Below are 26473 nucleotides of genomic sequence, written 5' to 3'. Positions count from 1 at the left end.
ATAATGCAATTTTCAAATTTATATTTAATTGATTTTCTTCTTCCTTCTTAACGGCATATAAATCCAGCACTATAGCAGAGCACATGACAAAGTTATGTGAATCAGCAAAACATTCTAGTTTATGATATGTTTATCCTACACTGTCCAGTATGCTCTTGAACATAAGGATTTGTTGAGTGCAAACTTGAACATTATTCCCAGTCCAATGTTAGTATAAGACACATTTTAAGACATGCTGCTCTTTAAATTGAAAAAGCATGGAATCTTCATAAATCTTCAGAATTATCTCCCATACATAACTTTTTTTATAATTATTATGCACTAACCATGAGTTACTGGTTATGCCTTCATTTTCCTTAAGAGCTTTAGTTATGAGTGCCTGAGGTGCTGCATTACAGCACTCACGATCTTATACCCTTACTTAGTATAAAGAATTAGCATTGTTCTAAAAAATAATGCATGACATGTCCAGTTATAAGCTCACAGTTGTGTTTAAAAATTGAAGGCTGATACTTCAGTATTCTACCAGGAAATTGACAGAAATTTTGCAATATCACATCTGTTTTTCACTCAATTTCTGTGAATTTGTCAAATCAGTGTTCATTCTTAGGCTTTATATACTATTGGTTTAAATTTCAAAGTAGATATATGTATAAAATGTTGGAAGGGATATTTGTAATTGGATGTTATTAATCTGACCTGGAAAATATCAGAATCATTTCAAAATTACACCAAAGTAAACAAATGAAAAATGATTTGAGTAGTACATGAAAGACAACGGTTACAATTAGATGAGACTGAAACACTAAGGCAACTTCTTTGCTACTCTGCCAAGTGTTTTGTGTTACATGATTATTGAGGTAAATTTCTATCCTAGGGACATGGCTTTTCTCAGGAGATTCTAACATTATGTAGATCTTTCCAAATGAGGTTACTGAATATCTAATTTTGACATTTTTAGCCTAGAAGGCAATGCATGAGTATCAGATGTGTTTATGCAGGGTAACAGCTAATGACCACTGTCTAATTATATACATTGATATATCACATACTCATCACTAGTGTGAAGAGCCTGAAGTTGCATTGTTCTACTATTTTTATACTTGCTAAATTAAATTTTCCAGTTGTATTAAGGAGTGCTATATGATGTTTTTTTTTATTTTACAAAAGAGTCATATTTCCTCTTCTTTAATTTTCATAATATATGATAAATTTAACATTTAGCATTCATATTTATCGTGTGGTGCTATGCCTGGTTACTGCATTCTTTATTATGAAGTTTTTCTGATATTTAGGAAGTTCTAGTTTTTTAAATATAACTTCTCTGATGTAGCTATGGTTCCCTACTAGGCAACATAGACTCTATAACATAGATACATATGCTCTGGCAGTTATAAACTGTGATCACAATAAATCAATCAGGAAGGTGCATGAGATGCAATGAAATGGTTAGATTTTCTAGTATTATTGACATGAAACCTTTTGGTTTCAAAAGGTTTCAATATCATAATATTGTTCGTTTGGTTTCAAAAGTTTTCAATATCATAAGATTGTTGGTTTGGTTTCAATATCATAAGATTGTACTCATGACTATTTATAATGGCTTATCTGAATTTAACATTTTTGGTTGAGACGGCATGTTCTGTTTGACATCTGATATTTTGGAACGTGTTCTTGAGAGAATCAAAAGTTCAATGAACTCTCTGCTGTGTTTGCTAAAAAAGATTTCACCACCAGCCATGAGGTTATTTCAGTATATGTTACAGTCTCACAGACTCAATACTATCAGTAAACCACTGCCTTTATTAGTTTTTGGAAATAATTCCAAAACTTAAAAAGAAAAAGATTATTTTAATGACTCTTGTGTTAACTCAGTCTATTTGATTATAACATCCATTCCTTTTCAGGTAGCACACTGAATTTAGTCAATATGGCCACATTGCTTATTCTACTATAAGATCCACAAAGTGTGGGTGTGTATTTGTAGCATACTAGATAACAGCATAATATGTAGAAGTGGAAAGTATTATATTAGTTTCCCTAGGATCCCATATATACACATCATCCATGTATTGGAAATACCCGTGAAGTTGGGCAATGTTCTCATCCACCACATTGTGTTTTTTTAAATCACCCACAGAAAGTGAATAAAAACAAGTATCTAGTATGTGAAACAAACAAATTATATGTCAATAGAAAAAGATTACAAGCAATCTGAATAGTAAAAGTAACATTTGCTTGTTTCAGTAAATCAGTCTCTATCCTTTATTACTCAGTAATTATTTTTTTGTAAATTATTACTTAGTAATTTATTACATCTAATTCAGAAAAGTCTTGCCCTCTGATTTATAACAGAAGTTGTCTTTGCTAGTATCATATAATGTTCTCTAATTTATGCACGTTACCTTTGTGATTGTAAAGAGCATCTGTATTCACCTGTTCTGATGCCATGCCAGAACACACTTTGTTCTGAAACAGGTCAGTAGTTAAATTCACAACTTCTTCCACAGATCTGTTGTGGCTTAACTGCTTCATAGAGAACACAGACTGATTGGCTGTTTAATACTTCATTCAGTCCAGTTAATAATATATAGAAAAATAATATCTGGCTAAAATTATAATATAGTTAATTTATGTAAGAAACATTACCTTGTTTACATTTATGTTTATATTAAAGTAATGAGAAATAATGAAACTGAAGGCGAATTATTTTTTGTCATTGTGAATGTGTTTTCATTTCAATTTAGGAAACCCTAGGTCTGAACTTTCCATGCTATCAGTGATAGAATGTTGAAAAATATTTGATATGTTGTATATCTCTATTGATACTGAACTTGTACATTATATTGTTTTATTTATTATTCACATTGTTTTTGAATCACTATTCTTATGTGCTAGACCAATTAGTCGCTCTCCCTTTCACTATTCCATTAGGATTGACATTTTTCCCCAAACCCCAAGTGGAAGAGAAGTCAGCAACCATAAAGTGCCTGGCATAAAATAAGCAAATAGAATCCCAATGTTTGTGATTATGTTGTACTTAATATTTTCTTATCTCTTGTAGTCTCACAACCTGAAAATTTAAATGTTCTAATAAAGAGAGAAGCCATATATGCCTTTTCTTATCACATAAATCTCATCTCATATTGAGGAAAATATGACCCAACACTTATCTATGACATTTCCAGAATTCAAGCTTAATGATAGAGTGTTTCCCTTCTTAATGCTATGGTTATTTTCTAGCCCTTGTATATCTGTCTTCTGATGAATCAGGATATTGTGACAAATGAGTAAAGAGGCAAAAGATTGCTTCTTTAGTTTCTTTCTCATTTTAGAGGAAAAAAAAAAAATCAATTTTCAATGCAGGTTGATGGAATTCCTCAATGATTTACATATGTCCCCAAATGACATAGTTACTCATTTCAATCTTCAGCAAAATACAATTTCCAGTCTTTTTTTTTTTTCTTGGCATCAGGCCCTAAAATGATTAAACCCTCCCACAGGCAAACATTGTATAAATTAGCTTATGTATATAGTTCTTGCTCCATGCGCAGTAGAAGCCACTCTTTATAATACCAGCATTGTCTAGAATGGAAGCACTGAAATAAAGCTACAGGGCTAATTCTTGTCCTCTCTCCTTGCTTTCTTGGCCTTCACACACATAATCTCCATCATCTTGTCAAAATACAGTCTGCATTGCATAATGTTTTGCTGTAAAGCCATTAGCCATTACTTTTTTTAACTATCCTTTTTTCTTAGCCTTACTTTATGTTCAGGTTGTAAGAAATAACAATCTGCAAGGCTTTGCAACATGCCATCCATGATTACAAAATATTTTCCCCAACCAAAACATAAACATGTAGTTTAACTGAGAGGCATTCTAATTTTCATGCTATGTTGAGTATAAATACAAATTCAAGGCAGCCAAACCATCCATTTCCAAATAAGAATGTATACCTACACTCATTAAAATCATCTGGAAATGTGTATTATTAGCAAATGAGTAAGAAATTTTCACTAGTATAAAATTCCTGCTTTATATAAAAGCCACACTGGCCTTTCAAGTATTTTGAGTTTTTTTCCCCCCCATAGTTCTATATTCGTACTAAAATGATGAATTTAGACTTGAAATTATATTAAAGGAAAACTAAAAGTCACTTCTACCTATAGGGCATTTTTAAAGTGTGCGTGTAAAGAGCAAAGTGTCCATCTGCAGATCCACCATCAACACTCCTTCTCTCTCCACTCTAAGGAAACAGCTCATGCTTACTAGGTTTTTAGAGAACAATTAACACTCCAATGGAGAAGCAACACAAGATTTCCTCTGTTCCAGTTTGCAAGTTAAAGGTCAAAGGGCAAAGACATAGAACAGGACTCTTCAAGGAAAATTTTCACAGAAGATAATGTTTAAGTTTTTGTTAATGACAGTCAACAGATCAATAATCAACTTCAAGGCAAGCTGTTCATTGTTTCAAAATCTAATCCCCTCAAAAGCTGGCTTTCACACAAAGCCAATGTCTGACTCATGGGGTGCATTCGTTCTGACCATCTCTAATAAGTTCACAGCCCAGTGGCTGTAAAGCCTTTCACTGCAAGAAGCAGCGCCTGAAAATCAATTAAGAGGTCTGTCAGTTGCTGACTTTTCTCTAGGAAAAAAATATTGATACAAACCTGCTCTGCAGGTCACGTGAAAATGACAATACTGCTGTTAGGACAAATTACACTCAACAATGAAATGCTTTGGTGGTCTCTTGGCTCTGTCAGCTATCAAATGGATGGCTAAATGCCAGAAGCCACACTAACCCTTTGAGAACTATGGTTGACATGCGATAGATAGCTAATACAGTGGAGGATATTCATGCAATCTCAGAGTCATCATTTTAATTCATTCTTTAGATGGCAATGCTTACGGCATCTTCCACGGCAAATTGAGTTTTCATGCAATGGATTTTAAAACAGAAATTGTGTTGTGTGTTGTGTCTAACAACAACAACAACAAAGACAGGCTGTTATAATCAGTTGTTCAAATAAAATTGCACTCTTACAAGATATTTAATAAAATACTTTTTTATTTGCCAGAAAATTTTTGGCAAGTAACATCATTTCTGTTTGCTATAAATGCATTTATGTAGTAGTGTGAATCACTTAAAAATTACATGGGGTTATAGGATATCTGTTTTAAAAACCTGAACTTCTTGAACCTGTGCCTGTTTTTACCATTGCCCAGTTCAATCATTTACCAGATCCTAAGACTCTGAAAGCTGATTTGATAGTTCTCAAAGGGTTACACCAATGTATTACTAGTGTCACATATCCTTATAAAATAACTGTCACTTTAAACCACTTTAAAGACATACTGCTTTTTGCTCCACTTATAATGAATACTCCTGACAGACCCATGGAAGGCCTGGGGCAGTGGCCTAATACAACTTGGGGAGATTATCACAATGATGTAGGGGTAAGGTGGCGGGAAGGGGTTTAGAAACACTTCAAAACAATTAAAAGGTCCCATTTGAATATAGCTGTGAATATAAATGTGATGAAACATTGAAAACATAGCTGAGAACAGCTGTATAAAACGAAAAATGGATGTAGTATTAAGGCTGTTACAATATTGCAGATATTTTGGCCCCTTGTTTGTTGGAAAATGGCTGTCCCAACAGTCTAAAGTCCTGCATGTGTATTCCAGGTCTCCCACCTGACAAAAACGAAGCATAGGAGACTGTCCATAGCAGTCAGAGAGCTATCTTCTTTGGAGACAAAGCTGTTTTGGGTCTTCACACTTTCCTGAACGTTCAATTGTGGGTTTTTTGTTTACACTTCTCTTTTTCCTTGTTGTAAAGCAAAAATTTGTGGGTTTTCTCTTTTGCTTTTTTCCCCCAGAAATGGGCTCAGACATCAGAAAATACATATTAGAAACCTTTAAGAAGAATCTTTTCTTCTTTTTTCTCTTTAGATAATCCTGAAAATTTACTGGGCATTGAGCGTGCAGAGGAAAGGCCTAGAACTGAATGACAAAAAAAGACAAAGGACTGAAGAACGGCAAGTACTGTGCATCATGGAAGCTTCCCCATGAGTGCGTTTCCATTCATGTGCAGGACCAGCAACCCTCTGGGTTTGAAAGGTCAGCCCCAAATCAGGCTGCCACAAGCCTGCTCCTAGCTAGGAAACAGCATAACAGCTCTTGTCTTGAATCTCAAGTTATCACAAACTCCTAGAAAAGAAAGAAAGGAAAAAACCCTACATCACACCCACTCTTGCATAGAGCGTTTACAGTACAGTATGTGGCGGGGTGTTCCTTTCCTCTTGAACTGGAACACAGTGTAAACCAATACAAGGAGGCATAAGGCCAAGATGCAGGGAATGACAATAGCTATGGCTTTCACAGTGCTGGCTGTGTTGTCCAGTTTGATGACAATGTCTACATCATCTGGTGGGCTGTGTCCTTCTTTATCTCTGTCTGTTGGTCCATCACAGCCCATAAAATCCTTGAGGATGGATCTGGGATATCCAGGTTCTACCTTGAGTATCTGGTTGTTGAATTTCCAATACTCCTTTCCTTTGTAGAAATACGTAAAGCCTGGTGGGGGGAAAACACACACACACAGGAACCACTTATTTGTAAAAGTGTATATGTATAGACATTTAATTAAATAGGCTACTTAAAAGATGTATGTTAAAGCCACTCAATTTTTGTAGGAAGAAAACACTATTCCCAGATCAGCTGTTTATTGAAATGGATCTGGTTCTTGTGCTCCAGAAACTGTGCCCTCAAATGCCTAGGGAAAGCTCAGCTGAAAGAGAGAAATAATATTTGCACAGAGTTGTTGAAAGACCATGCTTTATACATCTACTCCTAGTCTACACTGCAAAGAGAACGTCATCCTGTTGCTCGCTTATAGGATTGCTGGTACAGAATTACACATTAGTGTGAGAGTATCAACCTGTATTGAAAGATGCTGAAACAGCCTTATAAACAGAAGCCCTGTTTGTCCTCATGCAGCTATTGAGGACATTGTGCAATACATCATAAGGAGGTGTCTCCATGAAACACCTGAAAGGAAATTTCTAATCATCTTAGCATCAGGAATAGTTGTACTCCTCCTAAGGAACAAGTTTGTTTTTGTCATTTGGAAAAGAAATCACAAGAAATCATAAATCACGAAACTAGAGGTGATTTCCTTTGTATGCTAGGAATTTTAATAATTAAATAGGTATTTATTGTATTTTCTGCAGTAACCTTTTTCAGCTCTAGGCCATGTCCATTTTATCTCTTCTTTTGTCCTCATTATTTAACTTTCTTATTTACTTAGCTTATGTTAAAATTTTATCACTTAGCTACATTTTACAGAACTTCTAAAGCTATTATTAATCCTTTTAGAGTAAAGGATGAATAGAGTACAAAAATATCTATAATTCTATCTTTAATACTTCTAACTAACATATATTTCATGGGGGAGGAGGTAGTATGTAGAAGGTTCAAGTAACTTAGCAACACATATGATTTATGTTCCAAAACCTTATGGATGCAGATAATAGATTTGTAAACTTGTGACAATTAAACTACAAATATGTGTTTTTCTTAGGACTATTCTCTTAACTTTTGTTTTTTTTCCTGGGAACAAGCCCAGGTTTTTCTTTCTGTCCATATCTCTTTCATGTCAAGTTTCTTTGTGACTTTGAGATAAAATTCAAGAAAATAAGAAATGTTTTAATGTTATAATCACTTAAAAACTATATTTTGGGAGCTATCTAATTTTGAATAGTATGCCTACTTTTGAGTTAATAATCATTAATGAGGGTTTTTCCCCTTTATTATTGAGCACTTATTATGGAAGAATCACTGTGTTAAAAACTTAGTAAATGACATCTTTTAATCCTCATAAACACTCTGTCAGGTAGAATTAGTTACCTATACTTTTCAGGCAAAGATACTGAAGCTCAGAGATAAAATGATATGCCCTAGTCCTGTTGAAAAAAGGATTTAAATCTTGGTCTAGCTTTAGAGCCTGAATCTTAATGATTTTTCTAAGGCCAGGTCCTTTAGAGATTTTTGTCTTTTCACAAATACTCCTTGGTTCAACATCACAGGTGGTGATAGACAGCACTCCTAAATCAATAACAACAAAAAACTCTGACATCTCTCAAAAACTTTCAGCTAGGATAGACCATCACTTCAGGTCACTTCATTCTAGAAATAATTCTGTTCAATGCCATGAAAATCGGCTATTGCTTTTAGTTTTGAAGGGCAGTTTTGCAGTCAGAACAACTTGCCAAGTGAAAACAGGTGTATGTAGATTCAAATTTTTCTGCAGGGAGATGGTATTTGATCACACTAATGAACTCCAGTGTAATTCCTCAACAAGCTTGGATAAAGAAATGTCGAGGGCCTGCCAAATAAAGTTCATTAGACGATTATAGTTGAATAATGGCATTGATCTAGAATGAAACAGACCTTGCAGACAGGTGAATGTACTTCTTATATTTGTAAACTGGAAACCAACAGCTGGAAGTGTCCTCATCTTTAATTTTTAGTCAAAGCTAATTACTATGAAACTACTGGGTATCATATAAAAATTCAGAAGTTTCCATTTTCATATTTATCATGTCTGCAGGCCAAGTTTTATACTAACACACTCCATATACAGTAGAATTGTAGTTGGCTGAATACACTTGTTAGAGGTAAGAAATCTAGTCAGGAGTTAAGAGAATAAAAGTAATTGAAAAGAAGTAGCCTGAAATCTTGGTAATAGAAATCTGTCAAACATTGATCCTGAAGAATTCATCTCATTCAATAATTTTTTTTAAACATTTATGAAATATCAGTGGGTTGAAGAAACGTTTATATACTCATTTTTTTTCTTTTGTGAGTAGCTTTGATGTTATAATCTTGTAGATGTTATGCTTACTAAGAGTAGAAACTTCAGATGAACTCTTACCTGAAGTTATCATTTTTGAGAAATTCTGAGGTAGAAGTCAGTTAGGCTGTAATGAATTATATGATGACTTTTTTTGTTTTCCTTGTATTTGATTGGTTTTCACTGGTGACTGTTCTATTGCTTAGTCCTAAAATGTAAGGAGAAATTGTCTACCATAGCTGTCTTGTTATAACTTCATAGAAGATACTGCATGGCAGTGCCTGTGTGTTCTCTCTGTTTTCCACTATTGTATATTTATTAGTAAAAAGTTTATTAATGTTTAACAAATGTGAATGAATAACCTGGTTCTTGTGAAAATATTTGTTTGAATCCCACATGTAGATTTTAACAGAGAGTGAGGGTCAGGGTAGAGAATTAATACACCAACAGAATCAAGAGTCAAACTATTTTAACAGGCTAAAAGTGGAGCTGTAATCAGTAAAACAAAATGCAGCAGTGTTAAAGCAGAATCTTGTATTAACCTTAAAATTGCATTTTCTAAGGAGAGAATATAGAATACCTAGGAGGCAGGGCTTGACAGCAAGTAACTTAGAGATTTGAAGGCGGGTAAATGCAATGATTATTTACTACAATTTTAATATAAGTTAAAAACTCATGTCATTGCTTAAAACACTGTCAAAAGCAAGAAGAAATAATTTATATATATATATATATATATATATATATATCATAAGTCAAATATCATTTGGATTATTGTAGCTATTTTCAGGGGCTAAAAATAAAGAAGAAAATAAGAAAATTGTTAAATTAAGATGGTTACAGGTGAAAACTGAGATGATGATGGATTAGGAAACTACATTTTGAGAAAGCCTAAGGTATATCTAATGTGACAAAATGAAAAATCTGGCCTGACATGACAGATTGTCAATTGCCTTAATGATATAATGTAGGAAAAGATGTTTTAATTTTTCCTCTTTGGAGAGAGTGCATTAGAGCAATTCAGTGAGGCTAGAATGGTCTAGTTTCAAACCGTAGACATATAATATCACCACTTTCATGACCATGAGTAAGTTAATTAAACTAGCTGATGTTGTTTTCCTCATTCATAAATAATTATAAATGAGGTAAAGAGGTATTTGTGTTGGACAATTAAATTAGATAAATTTATGTAGCACAACTGATAGATGGTGAGAAGTCAGTAAATTGCACCACATATTCACATTTCATTGGCCAAGGTGGCAGAATTAATATCAATAGGTATTATAAGAAGGCATATTCCACCTTAATATGAAAACATCTTCAAAAATCTATAGCTCAATTTTAAGCTTCTCGGATTTTTTTTGTTTTTTTGTTTTTTGGTTTTTTTTTGAAAACTTCCATAAGGAGAAGATTCCTAGGAAGAAATTCCTACCTTGGTGGAAGGGTGAAGAATTAGAAAAAACATTTCATTGCTCTATCATCTCTGATTTTATGACTGTCAAGTATCATGTGCATGGACTTATCCTTATAGGGAATTACTTTAAGTATATACATTTATTTATATTTATATAAATATAAGTGTGTTTACTCAATAAATTGAGCTTGCTCTTCTATAAAAAACATAAGGGAAGAAGTTGTGTAAAATTTGAGTTCAAGGTAAAAAAACACAAGCATGAGATTTGAATAGAGAATTAAAAGTGGAGAATTTGCTATTGGTAGACTATCTAGGCTAAGACGTTCCAGATTGATTAATATCGCTACCCTACAGAACAAGGGTTTCAAACAAATAGGAGATCTCCTTCACTGAAGGGAGTGAAGGTCTAGAGTAATGGAAGGGAAAAAATTAATTTCAACAACTAATGTTTATTGAATGGTTACTATGTAACTGCATTTGAAGAGTTTACACTAGAGGGGATAACAAACAGGCATATAAATTTATTGATTGTTGTAATATGAGATTTTGAGTGCAAGGGATGGTGTACCAAAAAGGATATTCAAGGATTCCTGAAAGATCAAAAGTTATCTCAATGTTGAAGGATATCAAAGAAGGGGCTGGACCAGGTAAGGTACAGAAGACATAGATGTGTTGAAGTTTCATCTGTAGTTTTTTGTCGTTTGTAAGCACTGGTTTTTCCAACATGCTTTGTTTTTTTGCCAGTACTTTACAAAGTTATTCTTTGCCATGTGAAAAGAAAATATTAAATTCTGAATGTAAGGAAACCATTTATACTAAACAAATATTATTTTCAGATGGACAAGAATATGAAAAATCATGGGGCAAGATGCAGCCAGAAGATTTTTTTGTTACCTTTATATAATTATGATTTATTTCCAGAGAACCTGAATCAAATCTCAAATTTTAATGGACTTGCAAATAGAAACAGGGAAAATAAAAACAGTTAATATACTAAGGAATTAAGGTTATGCATACTTTTTCAATCTTTTGAAATAATTATTACTTATTTTAAAAGTTATTTTTATTATAAAAGTTATATTCATTTTAGAATATTAATAAAGGAAAGAAATTGAAAAAATTTTATCAAACTTGCTATACTTAATCACTGGTAAGATCTTGGCTTAATTTTCTTTGCATATATTTTTGTATAGTGTGTGATAACTTTTATTGTGGGCAGTCTAGAGCAGCGGTAGAACTTCTGTAAATGTAAGATAGAGCTGGTTTTATCTGGGCTGAAACAACCCCCTTTAATCTAACCCCAAGAAATCTCCTCTCCCCCTTAGATTCTTGGTTACAGCTCTAATTTTAGGGGATCATCTCAGTTTTCTGCTTTCCCTGTGATTATATTTCACTTTTTTGTCTTCTACATCTGCATAGTTTGTGGAGTTTTTTGCCATATATTGATATGGTTTTACTGTCTCCAATTTGACTGCATTGTAACTTTATTTTCTTATTGATTTCCTTTTTATCTCAGACAGATATGTTTCATCTCAATCTCTCCTCTCCTGTGGATTTCTGCTTTTGTCACATACAGGCTATATCTTAACTTGGTCCTTTAATTCTCTGAACCAATAGAATACACAAAAAACTATAATTCCAGTAAGTGCTATAATCAGGGCTTCAAGGTTCTTTTTGACTTAGCATACAGTGTTTTACTTGTGGGATATCATTACACAGAATGTAGTATAAATTACATATAACAATGGTCAAAACACAGTTTGTGTTTGATTTTTCTGATTGGTATCATCCTGGGTGTCAGTTCCTTCAAGCTTGTACTCAGTGTAAAGCTTTCTTAAACTCTGGCAGTTTGCTGATGATCAGCCATTGTTTTCAGTGGGTGGTGTCGATTTTTCATTTTTCCCTGTTTCTTCATTAATTTTTTTTGATATTCCTCCCAGATGCACTTAATTTTGCTCTTGCAAATGATGTTTATTTTGTTCTTGTTGCACATATGTTATAGACTTTTCATGCTATATAGGACCCACATAATGTATTATTTTCTTCTGGTTCCTATTATAAATCATCTGAGAGGGTATTTTCTTTTTCTCTGTATTTCAGTTTGATGTCACTTTCCTTTGTTCTGGAATATTGTGTATAAATTTTATTTTGAATTATTATTATTATGGTTTATTTCTACTTACTAATCCCTGAATGTGGAGAGAAATGTTCAAACTTTACCCAACAGATACAGGAGCATCGATTACCCATTGCTTGGCTAACTTCCCTTAGGATCTGACTGAATCCCGAATCCTGAGATGGAGAGCAAGGCAGCTCTGTGATCTGTTTCTGTTATTAAGCAATCATGCATCTACTCTAACCTTACTGTATTGAGCTGGGATCTTTCTTGTTTGCTGACACTATAGGCCAAAGGCACACATGAAAAATTATAATCCTCAACATGTTGTACAATCCTCAGCCCACATTTATAACATATCTTCTTTGTGACCAGCTCCTGTTCCACATATGTCTGTTATTATTATCTTTACATGAATTTTAGTAGAAAGTAGGTGAGGTTACTTCAAAGGAATTAACACTCTTCATTTTTTTTAAATTACTTTTTTTTTCTTATAAACTAAAATAGGTTGAGGTTAAAAAACATCTTGAGCATAATATTAAATATAAATCTATGAAGGAAATTTTATATAAATATAATATGAGATAGCCCTAGTATGTTACTTTCTAATCATTTAACATAATGAACAAGTAGGATAGATTATTCAAATACTTAGTAAGCTCATGAAATATATAATGCACATGTTGCATACCATTTTCTTTGTGCACAAAGGCTCCCTGAGGAGATTCGGGGATACCTTTCCAGACTGTGATTGGTTTGGGATAGCCAGGATCCATGGTTTTCATTTCTTCACTATATCTCCAATACCTGAAAAGGATAAATAAACAACAACAACACATGCATAGGAAAGACAATTACGTATACAAACAATAACAGTTAGCTAGCATTCATTAAATCCTTGCTGCATGCTACCTATGTACTTGTTAGTGATTTACAGAACTGATTTAAATCATGCAAAGACAGTGTACACAATTTATTCTGTTCCTTTTTTGAATATGCTAAAAATGGATATGTTATTTTATATTTATTCAGTCTGCTAAAAATTAATTTTAAAACTCTAGCTAAGCATAGTTACAATTCAAAAGGGTATCACCAACCTATGTAGAAATCAGACGTTTTCATGATTTTTAAAAATCTTACTTAGGCACCAGAATACGTCATTTGAAATAAGCATAATCTTGATCCATTTACCCATTCATTTATTTAACAAATATTTATTGAGTACCTACTGTGTTTCTAGCATTATTGTAGGTGCCAGAGATACAACCTTGGACAAAACAGACATGCCTCAGCTCTTCTCAATCTTACATTTTAGGATATGTAGAGATTACAGGCAAAAAAAAAAAAACATTGTCAATAAGTGCATACTGTCATAGGAGATGGTAAGATCTATTAAGAAAACAAAGCAGAAAAAGTTATCTAGGAATATGTGTCAGCCATTTTAAATTACTGGATAGCAAGGTCTTTGATAAGCCGTTGTTTGAGCAGAGAGCAGAAAGAAGTGAGAAGCAACATTCTGTAGTTTTGGGGAGCATAACATTTCAGGTAGAGTCACTAGTTATCAAAAGTTTCTGTGGCAGGCATGAGCCTGGAGTGCTTGAGCATCCACAGTGAGGCTAGAGTGACTAGAATTGAGTTAGCAAAAGGGAGACAAGGTCAGAGTGGGAACCAGCACCTGTGATTAGATAGACCCTTAAACTATGGCAAAACCTTTTGTTTTCCTCTAAGAGAGATGTGAAGCCAATGAAGATTTTGAGCAGAGGACCTTCAAGATATGGCTTATTTTTGAAAGAAACACACTGCTGCTATGAGTTAAACAGGTTGAAGGAGGTAAAGTAGAAGAAGAGATACCGGTTAGGATGTCATTTCAGTAATCCTTGGGCTAGAATGTGTACTGGAGAGCTGATGATAATTCAAGGGATTGGGATATTATTTTGAAGAAAAAGCCCAAAGAGATTACTAATGGATTGAATGCAGTATGTGAGAGAACAAAGTTGAGCATAACTCAGGAATTTGGGGCCTGAACAACCGGAAGAATAATGTTGCCTGTTAAACATCAAAGTAGTTGTTGATGAGGCAGTTGGGTATATGACTGTAGACTTTAGGGCAAGTCTTGACTAGAGTCCTTGGTGTATAGATGGATAAACAGATAAAAGCAAAGCTTGCTAAGAGTCAGAACTCTCAGAACTCTCATCCCTTCACAGGGTGGCCATTGGGCCACTTTCACAGACCCACTAGACATCTAAGGAACAAATTGTGAACCTCCCTACTTTGGATCACTCATTATTGCCTATATGTTCTAAGAGTCAAAAATTTTATGTCTGAATGTTCAAAAGGATTGACAAAACTGGAGTGAAACCATTGGGAGTTCACAGGATATTGCCTATTTTAGGGCAGGCATAATGCTCTATGCATTATATCAAATGTTTATTCACAATAAACTCATGAGAGAATTGTCATTGTCTCCATTTGAGAGAGGAGAACTCTTGGAGGACAATGACTTATAATCAGTTCTGTTCCATTTCAAAAGTCACTATTCTTTTTTCTACACATACCAAATATGTTTGACAACATTTTCTCCCCCCCCACCACTAAACATCTCTTAACATATGCTAAAAGTAGCATTTCACCAACAGATTTGTGAAGTAACACACAATGCATTATCTTGGGATTTGGCATTTGGCTTAAATGAGAAAAAGAAAAAAAAATCCAGTCTTTTCTGTATATTCTCTTGTTTCAGGTCTATGGAGAATCCTTTATCTACAGAGCTGTGGGATCTTGTAAAGAATGTTTTGCTATAGATTCCCAGATACCTCAGATAAGTAACATGTGGAATATTAGCACTTCCTCCATCTTCACATGGAAAAGAAAAAAAGATTGTTTCAGGATGTATCCCAATAATAAGCCACAAGGCAGATTTTATCCAGACAGGAAAACACACTGTAGAGGTGTTTGTCATAGATTCTTATCACATAGAAGATAAGGGCAGATTTGATAGAGAGATCAGGAAAAGCTTCAGGGAGAAGCACTGAGCTGAAATAATGGTAGCCAGGCCTATCTTTCTGAAGAAGACAAGTAGGGAGTGCAAAGTTCTACCAAAACTAAAGTATATTTTCTTTCATGGAAACATCTGCTTTTAAGTTATTTTTGAATAGTCCTCTATCACAGAACACGCTGTGATGAATATAGCATGATTAATGGGGTTGAGATTGCACTCAGAGTCTCCAGATCTCTTCTCTCAAGTAAATATTTCAATGGGATTTACAATAGTCATATATATTAATGGGTTCCTGAAGTTGATCATAAAGAAAACTTCTCACAGAAAAATCATCAAATACCTTATTTCATGGATTCTAAGATACATATTTTTTTCACATTTCACATCTCTATTATAGGTATTTCACATCTCAATATTATGTCAAAGTATACTGGGCAGAGGTTTCCCCTCAATGATAGATTAAATTATGATGTATCTTCCAATAAATGGCATTTTTAGATGGTGTAAACCATAACTTAAAGCAAGTTTTAAAATTCTGCTAACCCAGGAATAATTTAAAATCCTAGGGACAATGGGATCACACTCTACATATGATTTAAGGAAGATTACTACATATTCAGAAACCAGGTTTGTGCTCCAAGATGTAGTTATAACAATGTTCATGTAACAATACCTATTCTTCATGTAGTGCTTTGTAGCTATAAAGTAAATTTATATACATACATTATTTTAATCTTATTTCACTAAAATCCCTCAAATATCTTTTATATTGCATATTAAAACATACTTATGCTGAGCTCCTAACATAGATATAGGATACATGGTCACACAATTCAGTCAATGACAAAGCATTGTGCATCATATTATTCAAAGGTAATGTCTTAGTCACATTTGCTCTTCTTGAATGTTACGGAGTTGAAACTCAAACTAATGCTCTTTGATTCATAGTGTAGTACAATTTTCTACCACACTACTGCTAGTGTTTCCCTTGACATAGCATTCTTACATTAATCCCCCTGTCATCTTACCCTCTTGGGGCCCTCACTCAAATTCTTAATGTTCATTGTGTCAGTATAATTTTCCTTCATCCCTTGCTCTATTTGCTTATAGATCCATTTGCCTACCAACACTTTTTTGAGCACTTATGTGCAAGACACATAAGATTTATTGAGATCACATTTCAAGAAAATATTTATGGAATGTGAATTTTATTGTACCCTCTAGTAGGAACATAATCCTGCTATGAATTTTTCAGGATGAAAGCAATTTTTCCCTCTTTCTGTTAGTAGATAATGCAAAACTATAACTTGGGATCATTTCACCATCTTTGAAAAACTCAACATAAAATTGGACCCTCAGGTTACCTGCTGTGTCAGCTTTGATATATATCCAGTAAACTGCAATGTGATTAGAATCATCTGACTATATTCAATCATAATATTTTTCAGTCCATTATATTATTATATATACACATTATATCCAGCTGTCTTATAAAAATGCTATGGCTTATTCATAAATATAGGTTTGCATTTTAATTTCTAACATATTTGAACATATTTCAACATGAACAAAAAAGCTCATCCCACTGATATTTTTCTCCCTGAAAAATAGGCTTATGGGTTCATTGAGAAGTATATTAGCATATTCACCTGGAACATTATGTAAATAAACCACTTGGAGGGGTTTAAGATTTAGATATTATAATGGAAAAATTTTGGAATTTTGTGCAGTAAGGTCAGCAAATGATAGAAGCTATTATAAATAAAGCTTATAGTTTTTTCTTCTGATATATCAATAATCTCAGCAGTAGAATTATGACTTTAAATTTCTGATTCTTTGAGAAAAGCATTGTAAATGAATCCTTTAAAAGAAATTATGAATGGAAATGGGATTTATTCATCATTTTTTAGATTTGATCATGAGTCATAACCATAAGACAAAACAGTTGTCCGTGTAATAGTATACAACAATTTCTTAAATTCCTTCTGTATGAACAAATAAATGGTATAGAAAATTCTGAAATGACATACTTTAATGTTTCTTGATACTGAACTCAAACTGAACAGAAAGTGGCTCCAAGGTTGATTTCATATGACCCGGTCATTTCTTCATCCACTTTGTCTCATTTTCTTACTCTAGAGTCAGACTACTTGCCTCTGTTATCGCAAAACCCAGGGCCACTTTTTTTCACACCCAAATAATCATACAAAATCTCTTTCTTCAGAAGCCTTATTAAAAATGCAACAAAATTGAAAATATCAATTTGTACTCTGTTGGATAATTTTAAAAACACAAAAAGGAATTACTTCATAAACACACACCTTAAACTATAGGAAATAAATGTATTTTTCTGTTTGGCTATTAGTAGTAATAATAATAAAACAAACCAAAACAGATCTAAATTCTGTCTTCTTTCTTTGAAAATGTCTTAAAATCCTCAACGGTTCAGCCTAGAATGAAGTATGACAAGAGAGTCTTGGGTATATTTGTGAGAAGGTGCTGAGATGATTTAGGAACATAACATTTTAGAGCTAAATGCTATGAAGATCAAAATGTATCCAAGTATGAAATTATAGTATATTAAGAAAAGGGCAAGTAAGAGTCTGAGGGACTGAGTTCCATGCTATATGTGAAACAGTGAAACCGGACATTTTAATCTGAATTTACAGATCTGTTTAAAGAAACATCATTTCTTCTATACTTCTTTAGCTATCTCTATACATATGAGATTTCATGTCAGCCCTTACTTTCAATACAATTTATATGAAATTACTCTCAGATCTGTGCCTCCAACCCACCTTTCCTTGTGAACTGTTACTACCTGCTTGATTTCTCTAATTGGTGTGTAAGCAGTTATCTCAAACCGAAAATGAACATTTCAAACTCTTAGTCCCTTTCCCCCAATATTCCTTCCCTTCTTTGTTACATCTTCAGAAATGGCACCATCTACTCAATTATTTAGGCAATAAACCTAGATGTTGTCTTTGATTTGCTTTTCTCACCCCTAAAATCCAAGGCATAAGAAAAACTTGTTATGATTACATACAAAATGTAAACTGAACTCTTTGCTCCATCTCCACTGCTACCATTGTGTCCCCCTGTACTACTTCAACAGCCTACCAATTAATCTCCTTGCTTCCACTTTTGAAGTCCATTCTTCACATGGAGGCCATAATGATGTTTTTGAATACACATCAGAACACGCACTTTCCTGTTGAAAACCCTCCAATGTTTTCCATTGTACTTAAAATTAAAAAATCCAGTCTTTGCCATGTTCTACAGGGCCTTGTAATCTGGTCCCTGCTTACCTGTGTGACCTCCTCGACCACTTACCCACTACGTTGTAGCCACAATGTTTTTTTCTGATTTGAACATTCTAACATTTTTGCTTTTGTACTGCTATTTCGTGTACTTACAACACACTGTTTTGAATAGCTTCATGTGGTTGAAATTTCTCCCCACTAAAGTCTCTGCATCAGTGTCCCCTTTACAATTTAGGCCTTTCTTGACCTCCACACTAATTTCCCAACCACTCCTTACCACCCACGAACCTCTATCACATCATCACCTATTATATTTCTTGTAGTGTTTCTCAATGTTATCAGGGTCATTTATTTCTTCTCTGTTTACAACTATCTCCCCTAATAGAATCTAAGGACCATGGGAGCAGAATACTTGTGGTCTTTTTTACCACTATATCTTCATTACCTAGTACATGTCACATAGTATGTGCTCAAAGAATGTTTTAACTAAATGAGTAAGGGACATGCCAAGATGAGTACAGAAATCTTATGCAAGCAGGAATTAGAGCTATTGAGAATGGAATGGGCTGTCTCATATTTATGCTGTCACCACAGGTAGTCAGGTACAGAAGGATGAATACCTATGGAATGTAACTGAGGCAGTCTAGACTTTGGTAGGAAGTGAATATGATGCAGGACTGACATATGGCAGCACTTGAACCAAATATAATTTAAAGGTGTGCTTTATTTGTCTAGCAGATTATATAAATGATTCTGATTTTGAATGCTTTTCTAGAGTATTTGTACTTTCCAGCTCATCACAGTACCTATCACTCCCTATTGCCATATATATTACTCCTGTACCCAGCACTGTATACATTATTTGCCTGATCCCTTAAAGCAATTGAGTTTTTTACACCTGGACTAGGTTATCTCTAAAATCCTTTTCTGATCTTAACCTTAGAGAAATAAAAATCTGTTTTACATTTTTTAAAACAGAAAAATGTCAATGAAATAAGAGGAAGAAATAAATAAAGATAAATGTTTTCTCTCAAAATATACATGGAAAAAAAATATATTTAAAATTCATAAGTATTGTAAATATATAATGCCTATAAGGAAGAAAAACTCACTGAATTCTCATATAAAAGTGATAACCAAATTGTTGTTTTTATGTTTGAGTTAGATAGTTTAATGTCTATTCCATCTACTTTTAATCTAGAATGAATGTATTAATAAATTGTGTGACTTCGGAATTAAGCAATTATACAAATATGAAGTCATCTGTTTATAAAACATCTATGACTCATGAACTCATATATAAGATCACACACATGGAAATTAATTGGGATCCTGCTTTAAATATTTTTAAAACCTATAAAAGCAGTTATTTAGGCAGAACTTAAAATCAAAGTATTTCTATATATTTTGTTATACTTTGCGTGAAGCTTGTCAAGTCAGAAATAAATTAACTAAAACTCCTTTTCTCATTTACTATATCTTTATTCCATTATAAATTTGGTATGTAACCTTCATTGATTTCATTGATTTGAGGTAGCCCACATTTAATTTCTAAACTTAATTCTTTCAAGAAATGCTAAGTTTTTAGAATGGAAACATTTTTAAAAGTATGGCTAACAGATAATAAAATGGCAGTTTTTATCGTCATCTATGAAACCCTCATTAAAGCTGTTATATGAAAGTTAAGCTTTCATATTTTGTCCTGTAAAAGTTAATTTCTCGAGGGTGTCTTCTCAGCCTTTTGTTTCTACCCCTTTTTGGGGGTGGGGGTGGGGGTTGGGTGGAGACAATACAGGACTGTATTGAACCTAGTCCTGAAAGAGTACATTCAAGCAATTAAAACCAGCTGAGGAATTAAACTCTAACAACCTGAGGGTTGTTATTTTAAAGAATATAAGTCCACAGATTTATTTTCATTAGGGGTCACCAGCTGTGGCAATTTCTTCATTCTTCTCTTTTCATACTCTAACTACACATATCTTACTGAGAGTTATATACTTTTTGTGATGATAAGTAATATCTTCTACATTAATAGAGTTTTTGTTTGATGAATCTTTTTTGTTTTGTGATTTAGTAAGAAACATTCAGCAAAACCTTAGTTTCATGATAGTGAATTAAAAGCTATGAATATTTTGCCATAGAAATATATACAAATTTAATGTATAAAAAGCATGTAACAGTATAAAAGTATACATATTTATCCATGGACACAAATGATAGGATCTTTTTGTTCACAGATAAAGCTCAATGTTTTAAGTCACTTGCTATCAAAAATTACAAAGTGTAAAATAAACAAGGTTTATATCCTTATTTTTCTCATGAAGTTGGAGACATTTTATAGGGTTACATTATGTTAAGATTATAAGGCAAACTCAATACTAGCTTGTTGCTCATTAAAACCTGTTGTTTTTATGTGTGTTTGTGTATGTGCGTGCTTTAAATTTACTTGTAAAATAACATATTTAAGTTTTACCTAACAATGAAGGTTACTTATGAGTGTCACATTTTGACCCAACTAGTAATAGTTAACTAAAATTTGATTTTTCATCTTTATTTCTTTTTAACCTAATATTAATATAAAATAATAAACATATAGCCTTCAGCTTATATTTTACATGTAATATCTGTGAAAAACTGGGCAGGGGGTGAAGTTAGTATGCCTAGTGGCTACTGTACATCATACACTAATAGTTCACTTTGTTTTACAAACCCTGTTAGTAATGTCATAAAAGGAAAAGAAATGACAGAAAATAGAAAGAGATATTATACTTCAAGCTAAAAGTGTTTAGTCCAGTGATAGTTTGGTTAGTTCATCGCACCTATCTGCTGGTACCTAAATAAATAGTGTCCTAAGAAATAGAACTCATGACTAAACTGAAGGTATTTGAAAATGTTCAAAATTAACTGTGTGCAAAGTGTAAAATTTAACTTTAAATATAAAAGGAAAAGAAAAAGCCTCTCTTAAAAAGTACTTTTTAAGTAAAGTAAGCAAAATTACAAGAAAATGCATTGTAAAGATATAATACACTACCTATATAGTTTTATAAGCATGTTAAGATTATAGAGAATTGAAAGAATATATACTGTATATATACATTCATAAGAAAGTCACATTACTTGGGTATATTAGAGGAAGATTTATCTTGAATATTATTTTAAAATATGTTTAAAAATGGTTGCAATTCTATTAATTCTTGTGCTTATATCTGCACAGATTCTTTCCTCAAATGTACATGCCTATTATAGACTAGATATAGACTTCTCTAAACATTAGTTAACTGTTTTCCTCATGTGAAGTGTGTACTGACCTGTCCCCCTTGAAGAAATAGGTTTTCCCAACGTCCTCCCACCAAATGGCTGAATCAATACCATGAGGGGGAATTCCGCTTCCAAGAGTAATCAAGTCATGAGGGTAACCAGGTTGAAGAGTCGTGTCCTTGAACACCCAATATTTGTTACCTGTATGAAATAAGTGCAAATGCAGAATACACTAATTTAATGTCAGAAATTAGAATATATCTACTAACACAATGCATTTAAAATTCTTTTACATGAAATCCATGAAATAACTTAGTAGCAGTCACACCTGGAATACTGACATTGAAACATAAATGTTATTTTCAAAAGTGGACATAATGAAAACTTACTTAATAATGTAATCAGAATTTGTGTGTTAATTTAAGAAATAAAAAAGATCTACAACTTGCCATATTGAAACAGTTTTGAATCAAGGGTCAAGGATTCTTCCTCTAGCAATTAGAGGCCTTATTTTCATTCAAGGCTAAATCATTCCTGTGTTTTGTGCATTTTATATGCCCTCATATTGCTGTACTGATTACAACCTCTACTCTGTTAAAACACTTCTTCTGGGCTGATCCTTTTCTTTTAATATATAAACATTCACAAGTCCAGCTAGTTTAATTAAGTCATCCTCTTTTGACCTGATGCCTTCTTCTAGCTGTTACACTATCCTTCTCTTTAAGAGTGGTGACTGAAGGTAGCAAAATTTTAACCCTAAACTTGTTCAGAATTGCCAGAGTATGGCAATACTAAAAAAAGATGAACTTCAGTCAGCTTTATTGCTGTTTTGAAATTATCTACAGACAACACACTTCCTCATGCCCTACACCCCTGACAGACTATGTACACCACTCCCCTCTTCGGTATGACTCTCAAGTATTCTGCAACCATTTCTCACTCCACTGAAAGTTGACTTAATACACATTGTCTACGGAAACCTTTTGTCCTGGAGTCACCAATGCCTACAATTTTCCACCCTTATCTATTGACACAGTTGCCCACTTAAAGAACTTTTCTCCCTGAGCTGCTAGAAAACCATTTTGTTGTTGTTGTTTTTGCTCTTTCTTCTCTAGCTGCTCCTCTCTGAGATTCATTTATTTTACTCAGTCCTTGAATGTTGACATTTCCCAAGACTCTGTTCTCTTCCCTCTTCTCTTCTTATTTTAAATTGTACAGGGACAGAGTGGTGTCACAAACTCAAATACTTATAAGGGCCAGTCTAGAGATGACAGGAGTGGAGTGGCAGAGGTATTCAAATATTGAGACATATCCTGGATCTTTCTATACTCAAGCAACTTCTTGAGTAACTAACTCCTCTTGAGGTTAATATCTGGCAAAGTAAAACAGTATCTTAATATCTGACAAAGTATCCTGTGTCCTTTCTACTAGATGTAAGGCCATCCTCATTGTTAAAATATTTAAATACTAACTGTAGCTGAGGACTATGATAAACTGTAGCATTCATGTTATACCTAAAGGAATTTTAAAAAATTTAAAACCACTTACTAGCCTAAAACACCACAACACAAAAGAACCAAAAAAGCACATCTTCAGGCTAGATTTAGGTAGGAGTCTCTAGTTTGTAACCAGGGTAATCTTATTTATCCCAAGAGTTTCTACTACCATTTGTTATCATTTTAAATTAAAACAACATTTGTTGAGTACCTTCAGTGTCCCAAGTATCATGTTACGTACCAAGGATACTAAAGAGAACAAGACAGACCTGATCACTACTCTGATCATCCCAAACTTAAGTGAATTCAGCAGATGAAAACCAAAAACACAAAAATGTAATTATAGTAATTGAAAAACTATTGAATGCTATAAAGGAAACATATCAGGTGTTGAGAAAAAGAAAACATAAGGGGAACTTACTTCAAATAAGGAGATCAGGAAAGCGTCTCTGAAGAAGTAACACTTAAGTCAAATTTAAAGAAAGAGAAGAAGGTGATACCTATGCAAAGAATGCTGGGAAGAGTGTTCCAAGAAAAGGAGAGTTTTATATGATCAAAATTGAAAGAAGATCCATGGAATGTAATAAGCAAGAGGATAGTAACACTGAAAACCTAAATGATGGGCTTGGATCTTAGTTTGAGTACACTGGTAAGCCATCAAAGAGATTAAATTAACAAAGGGATAAGGTCTGTTTCCTATTTTCAGAAGATGATCTTTGGTCTTTTGTTGAAAATGGATCTTAGAGAGAAGAGTGGAAATGAGAAGCTCTATCAAAGATCTTTTGCCAGGGAAGAACACTCAAGATGGCAGAGGAGTAAGACGTGGAGCTCACCTTCTCCCCACGGATACATTATAAATACATCTACACAAGGAATGACTCCCACAGAACATCTAATGAACGCTGGCAGAAGACCTCAGACTTCCAAAAGGGCAAGAAAATCTCCATGTAACTGGGTAGGGCAAAAGAAAAGAGAGAAAAAAAAAAAAAAGACAAAGGAATCAGGACAGGATTTGTGTCTCTGGGAGGGAGCTGTGAAGGAGGAGAAGTTTCCTCACACTAGGAAGTCCACTCACTGGCAGGGACTGGGGGGAGCTTCAGAGCCTCAGAGGAGATCACAGCAACAGGTGTGCAGAGGGCAAAGCAGAGAGAGTCCTGTACAGAGGGTCCCAGCACTCCCTAGCCTGAGACATTTGTCTGCTCACCCACCAGAGCAGGTGGGGGCTGGGTTCTGAGGCTTGAGATTCAGAGGCCAGACCCCAGGGAGAGGACTGGGGTTGGCTGCATGAAGATAGACTGAGGGGCTAGTGTGCCACAAATGAGGGAGTCTGGGAAGAAACTTGGGCCTGCTAGAGAGACAAGGAACCATTGTTGGTGGTGTGTGAGGAGAGGGGCTGGCCCGCCATAGGACCTTCTTCCGCTCACAGGCAGAGGACACAGTCTACATGAGCTTCAGGGGTGGGCGTGAGCTGCAGCTTCTATCTCGGACCCTAGAGGCAGGAGCTGACTGCTACTGCTGCCACCACTGCTGCCAAGGGTCCTGTAAGCAAGCGCAGCTCACTGCCCACGACTTGTGGCTTGTGCAGCCCGCCAGTTGCTTGTGCAGCCCGCCACTGCTGAGGGACCCATGATCCAGGGCCAACTTCCCCAGGAGAATGAAGAGCACGCCCCAGGCTATTGCAACTTCCTGTTGGCCTCTGCCACCACAGGCACTCCCCTCACATCTCAATTTTGGCTGCCATATCCAGCCCTCTCCCCAGCCTGAGTGAGTAAGTGTGCCCAAGTTAGCCACTGCTTTTGCCCCTTCTCGCCTGGGCAGGTAAGAGATGGGGCCAAAAGCAAAGCTGAACCTCAGGGGTTGTGTGACCAAGAAGAATGGAAATCTCTCCATGCAGCTGCAGGAGTAGTAGATTAAATCATGGCAATCGGCTTGGTAAACCCTACATCTGTGGAATATCTGAATAGACGAGTGTCCCCACAATTGAGGTTGGCCTAGCTTTAGCAACTGTGGACTTTGGGGGGAATTACATGCAGGAGTTGGGCAGGTCAAAGTCTGAGCTGGGCTCACAGTGCCCATGTCAGGTCCAGAGACCTACTTAGAGGTATTGGAGTACTTCCTGGGTAGGCAGGGATTGGCTGTGGCTCACTGTGGGGTCAAGGACGATGACAGCTGAGGCTACAGGAAAATAATAATTATTATTACTATTTTTTATTGTTTTGTTTATTCTGTTGTTCTTTTCTAATTATTCTTTTAATTTTTGTTTATTTTTTCTTTTCTTTTTTATGCTTTTATTTTTAATATATTTTTATTTTATTTTTTCTATTTTTTACTTTTTTTGTAATATTGTATTTTTTCCTGGTTTTTGTTTTTTTCTTTGTTTTGTTTTGTTCTTATATTTTTAACTATATTTTTAAATTTTTACTTTACTTTTTTCTTGTTTTCAGTTTTTTCCATTTGTTTTCTTCTTTCTTTTTTTCATCATTTTTGTGTGTTTGTTTTATACTTTCTTTGACTTTTTCTAGTTTGCTTTCTGCTTTTGATTTGTTTTTGTTTTTCTTAGTTTAATTTTTTTGTTTGTTTTCATCTTTGGGTTCATTTATTTGTTTGGTTGCTCTCTTCTTTTTTGTTTTCTCTGTTGTTTTTTTTTTTTTTTTCTGTTTCTGTGTGTATGTGCATTTCTTTGTGTGTTTTTGTCTGTTTGATTTTGCTATAACCATTTGTCTTGGGGTTTTTCTTTGTCAGTTTGTTTTCTTTACTTTCTTTTCTTCCATGCTATGCAGACTGCAGGGTCTTGGTTCTCTGACCAGGGGTTGGCATGGGCCTCTGAGGTGGGAGAGCCAAGTCCAGGACACTGGATCACCAGAGAACTCCTGGGACCAGGGAATATTAATTGGTGAGAGCTCTCTCAGAAGTCTCCATCTCAACAAGAAAATCTGGCTCCACCCAACAGCCAGCAAGTTCCACTGCTGGACACCTCACGCCAAACAACTAGCAAGACAGGAATGCACTCCACACATTAGCAGACAGGCTGCCTAAAGTCATACTAAACTCACAGACACCCCAAAATACA

At 34.4% G+C, this 26473-nt stretch overlaps 1 protein-coding gene across 5 annotated transcripts in view; it reads right to left on the bottom strand.

Moving 5' to 3' along the window:
• Positions 1-5010: 5010 nt before the first annotated feature.
• The window catches only part of MMP16 (matrix metallopeptidase 16), a 336548-nt gene continuing 315085 nt past the window's right edge, over positions 5011-26473 (bottom strand). For all 5 annotated transcript variants that reach the window (XM_059901702.1, XM_059901703.1, XM_059901700.1 and 2 more), the window contains 3 exons: positions 21958-22108; positions 13080-13195; positions 5011-6580 (listed from right to left, as the gene is read on the bottom strand). In XM_059901702.1, coding sequence (XP_059757685.1) covers positions 6246-6580; positions 13080-13195; positions 21958-22108 — 602 coding nt within the window. In that variant the 3' untranslated portion in view covers positions 5011-6245. The remainder of the gene's footprint in view (positions 6581-13079; positions 13196-21957; positions 22109-26473) is intronic.

Source organism: Balaenoptera ricei, chromosome 17, assembly GCF_028023285.1.
Source record: "Balaenoptera ricei isolate mBalRic1 chromosome 17, mBalRic1.hap2, whole genome shotgun sequence".
NCBI classification, from domain to species: Eukaryota; Metazoa; Chordata; class Mammalia; order Artiodactyla; family Balaenopteridae; genus Balaenoptera; species Balaenoptera ricei.
Note: the sequence above shows the minus strand (reverse complement) of the source record. Positions and strands in the feature narration are given on the sequence as shown.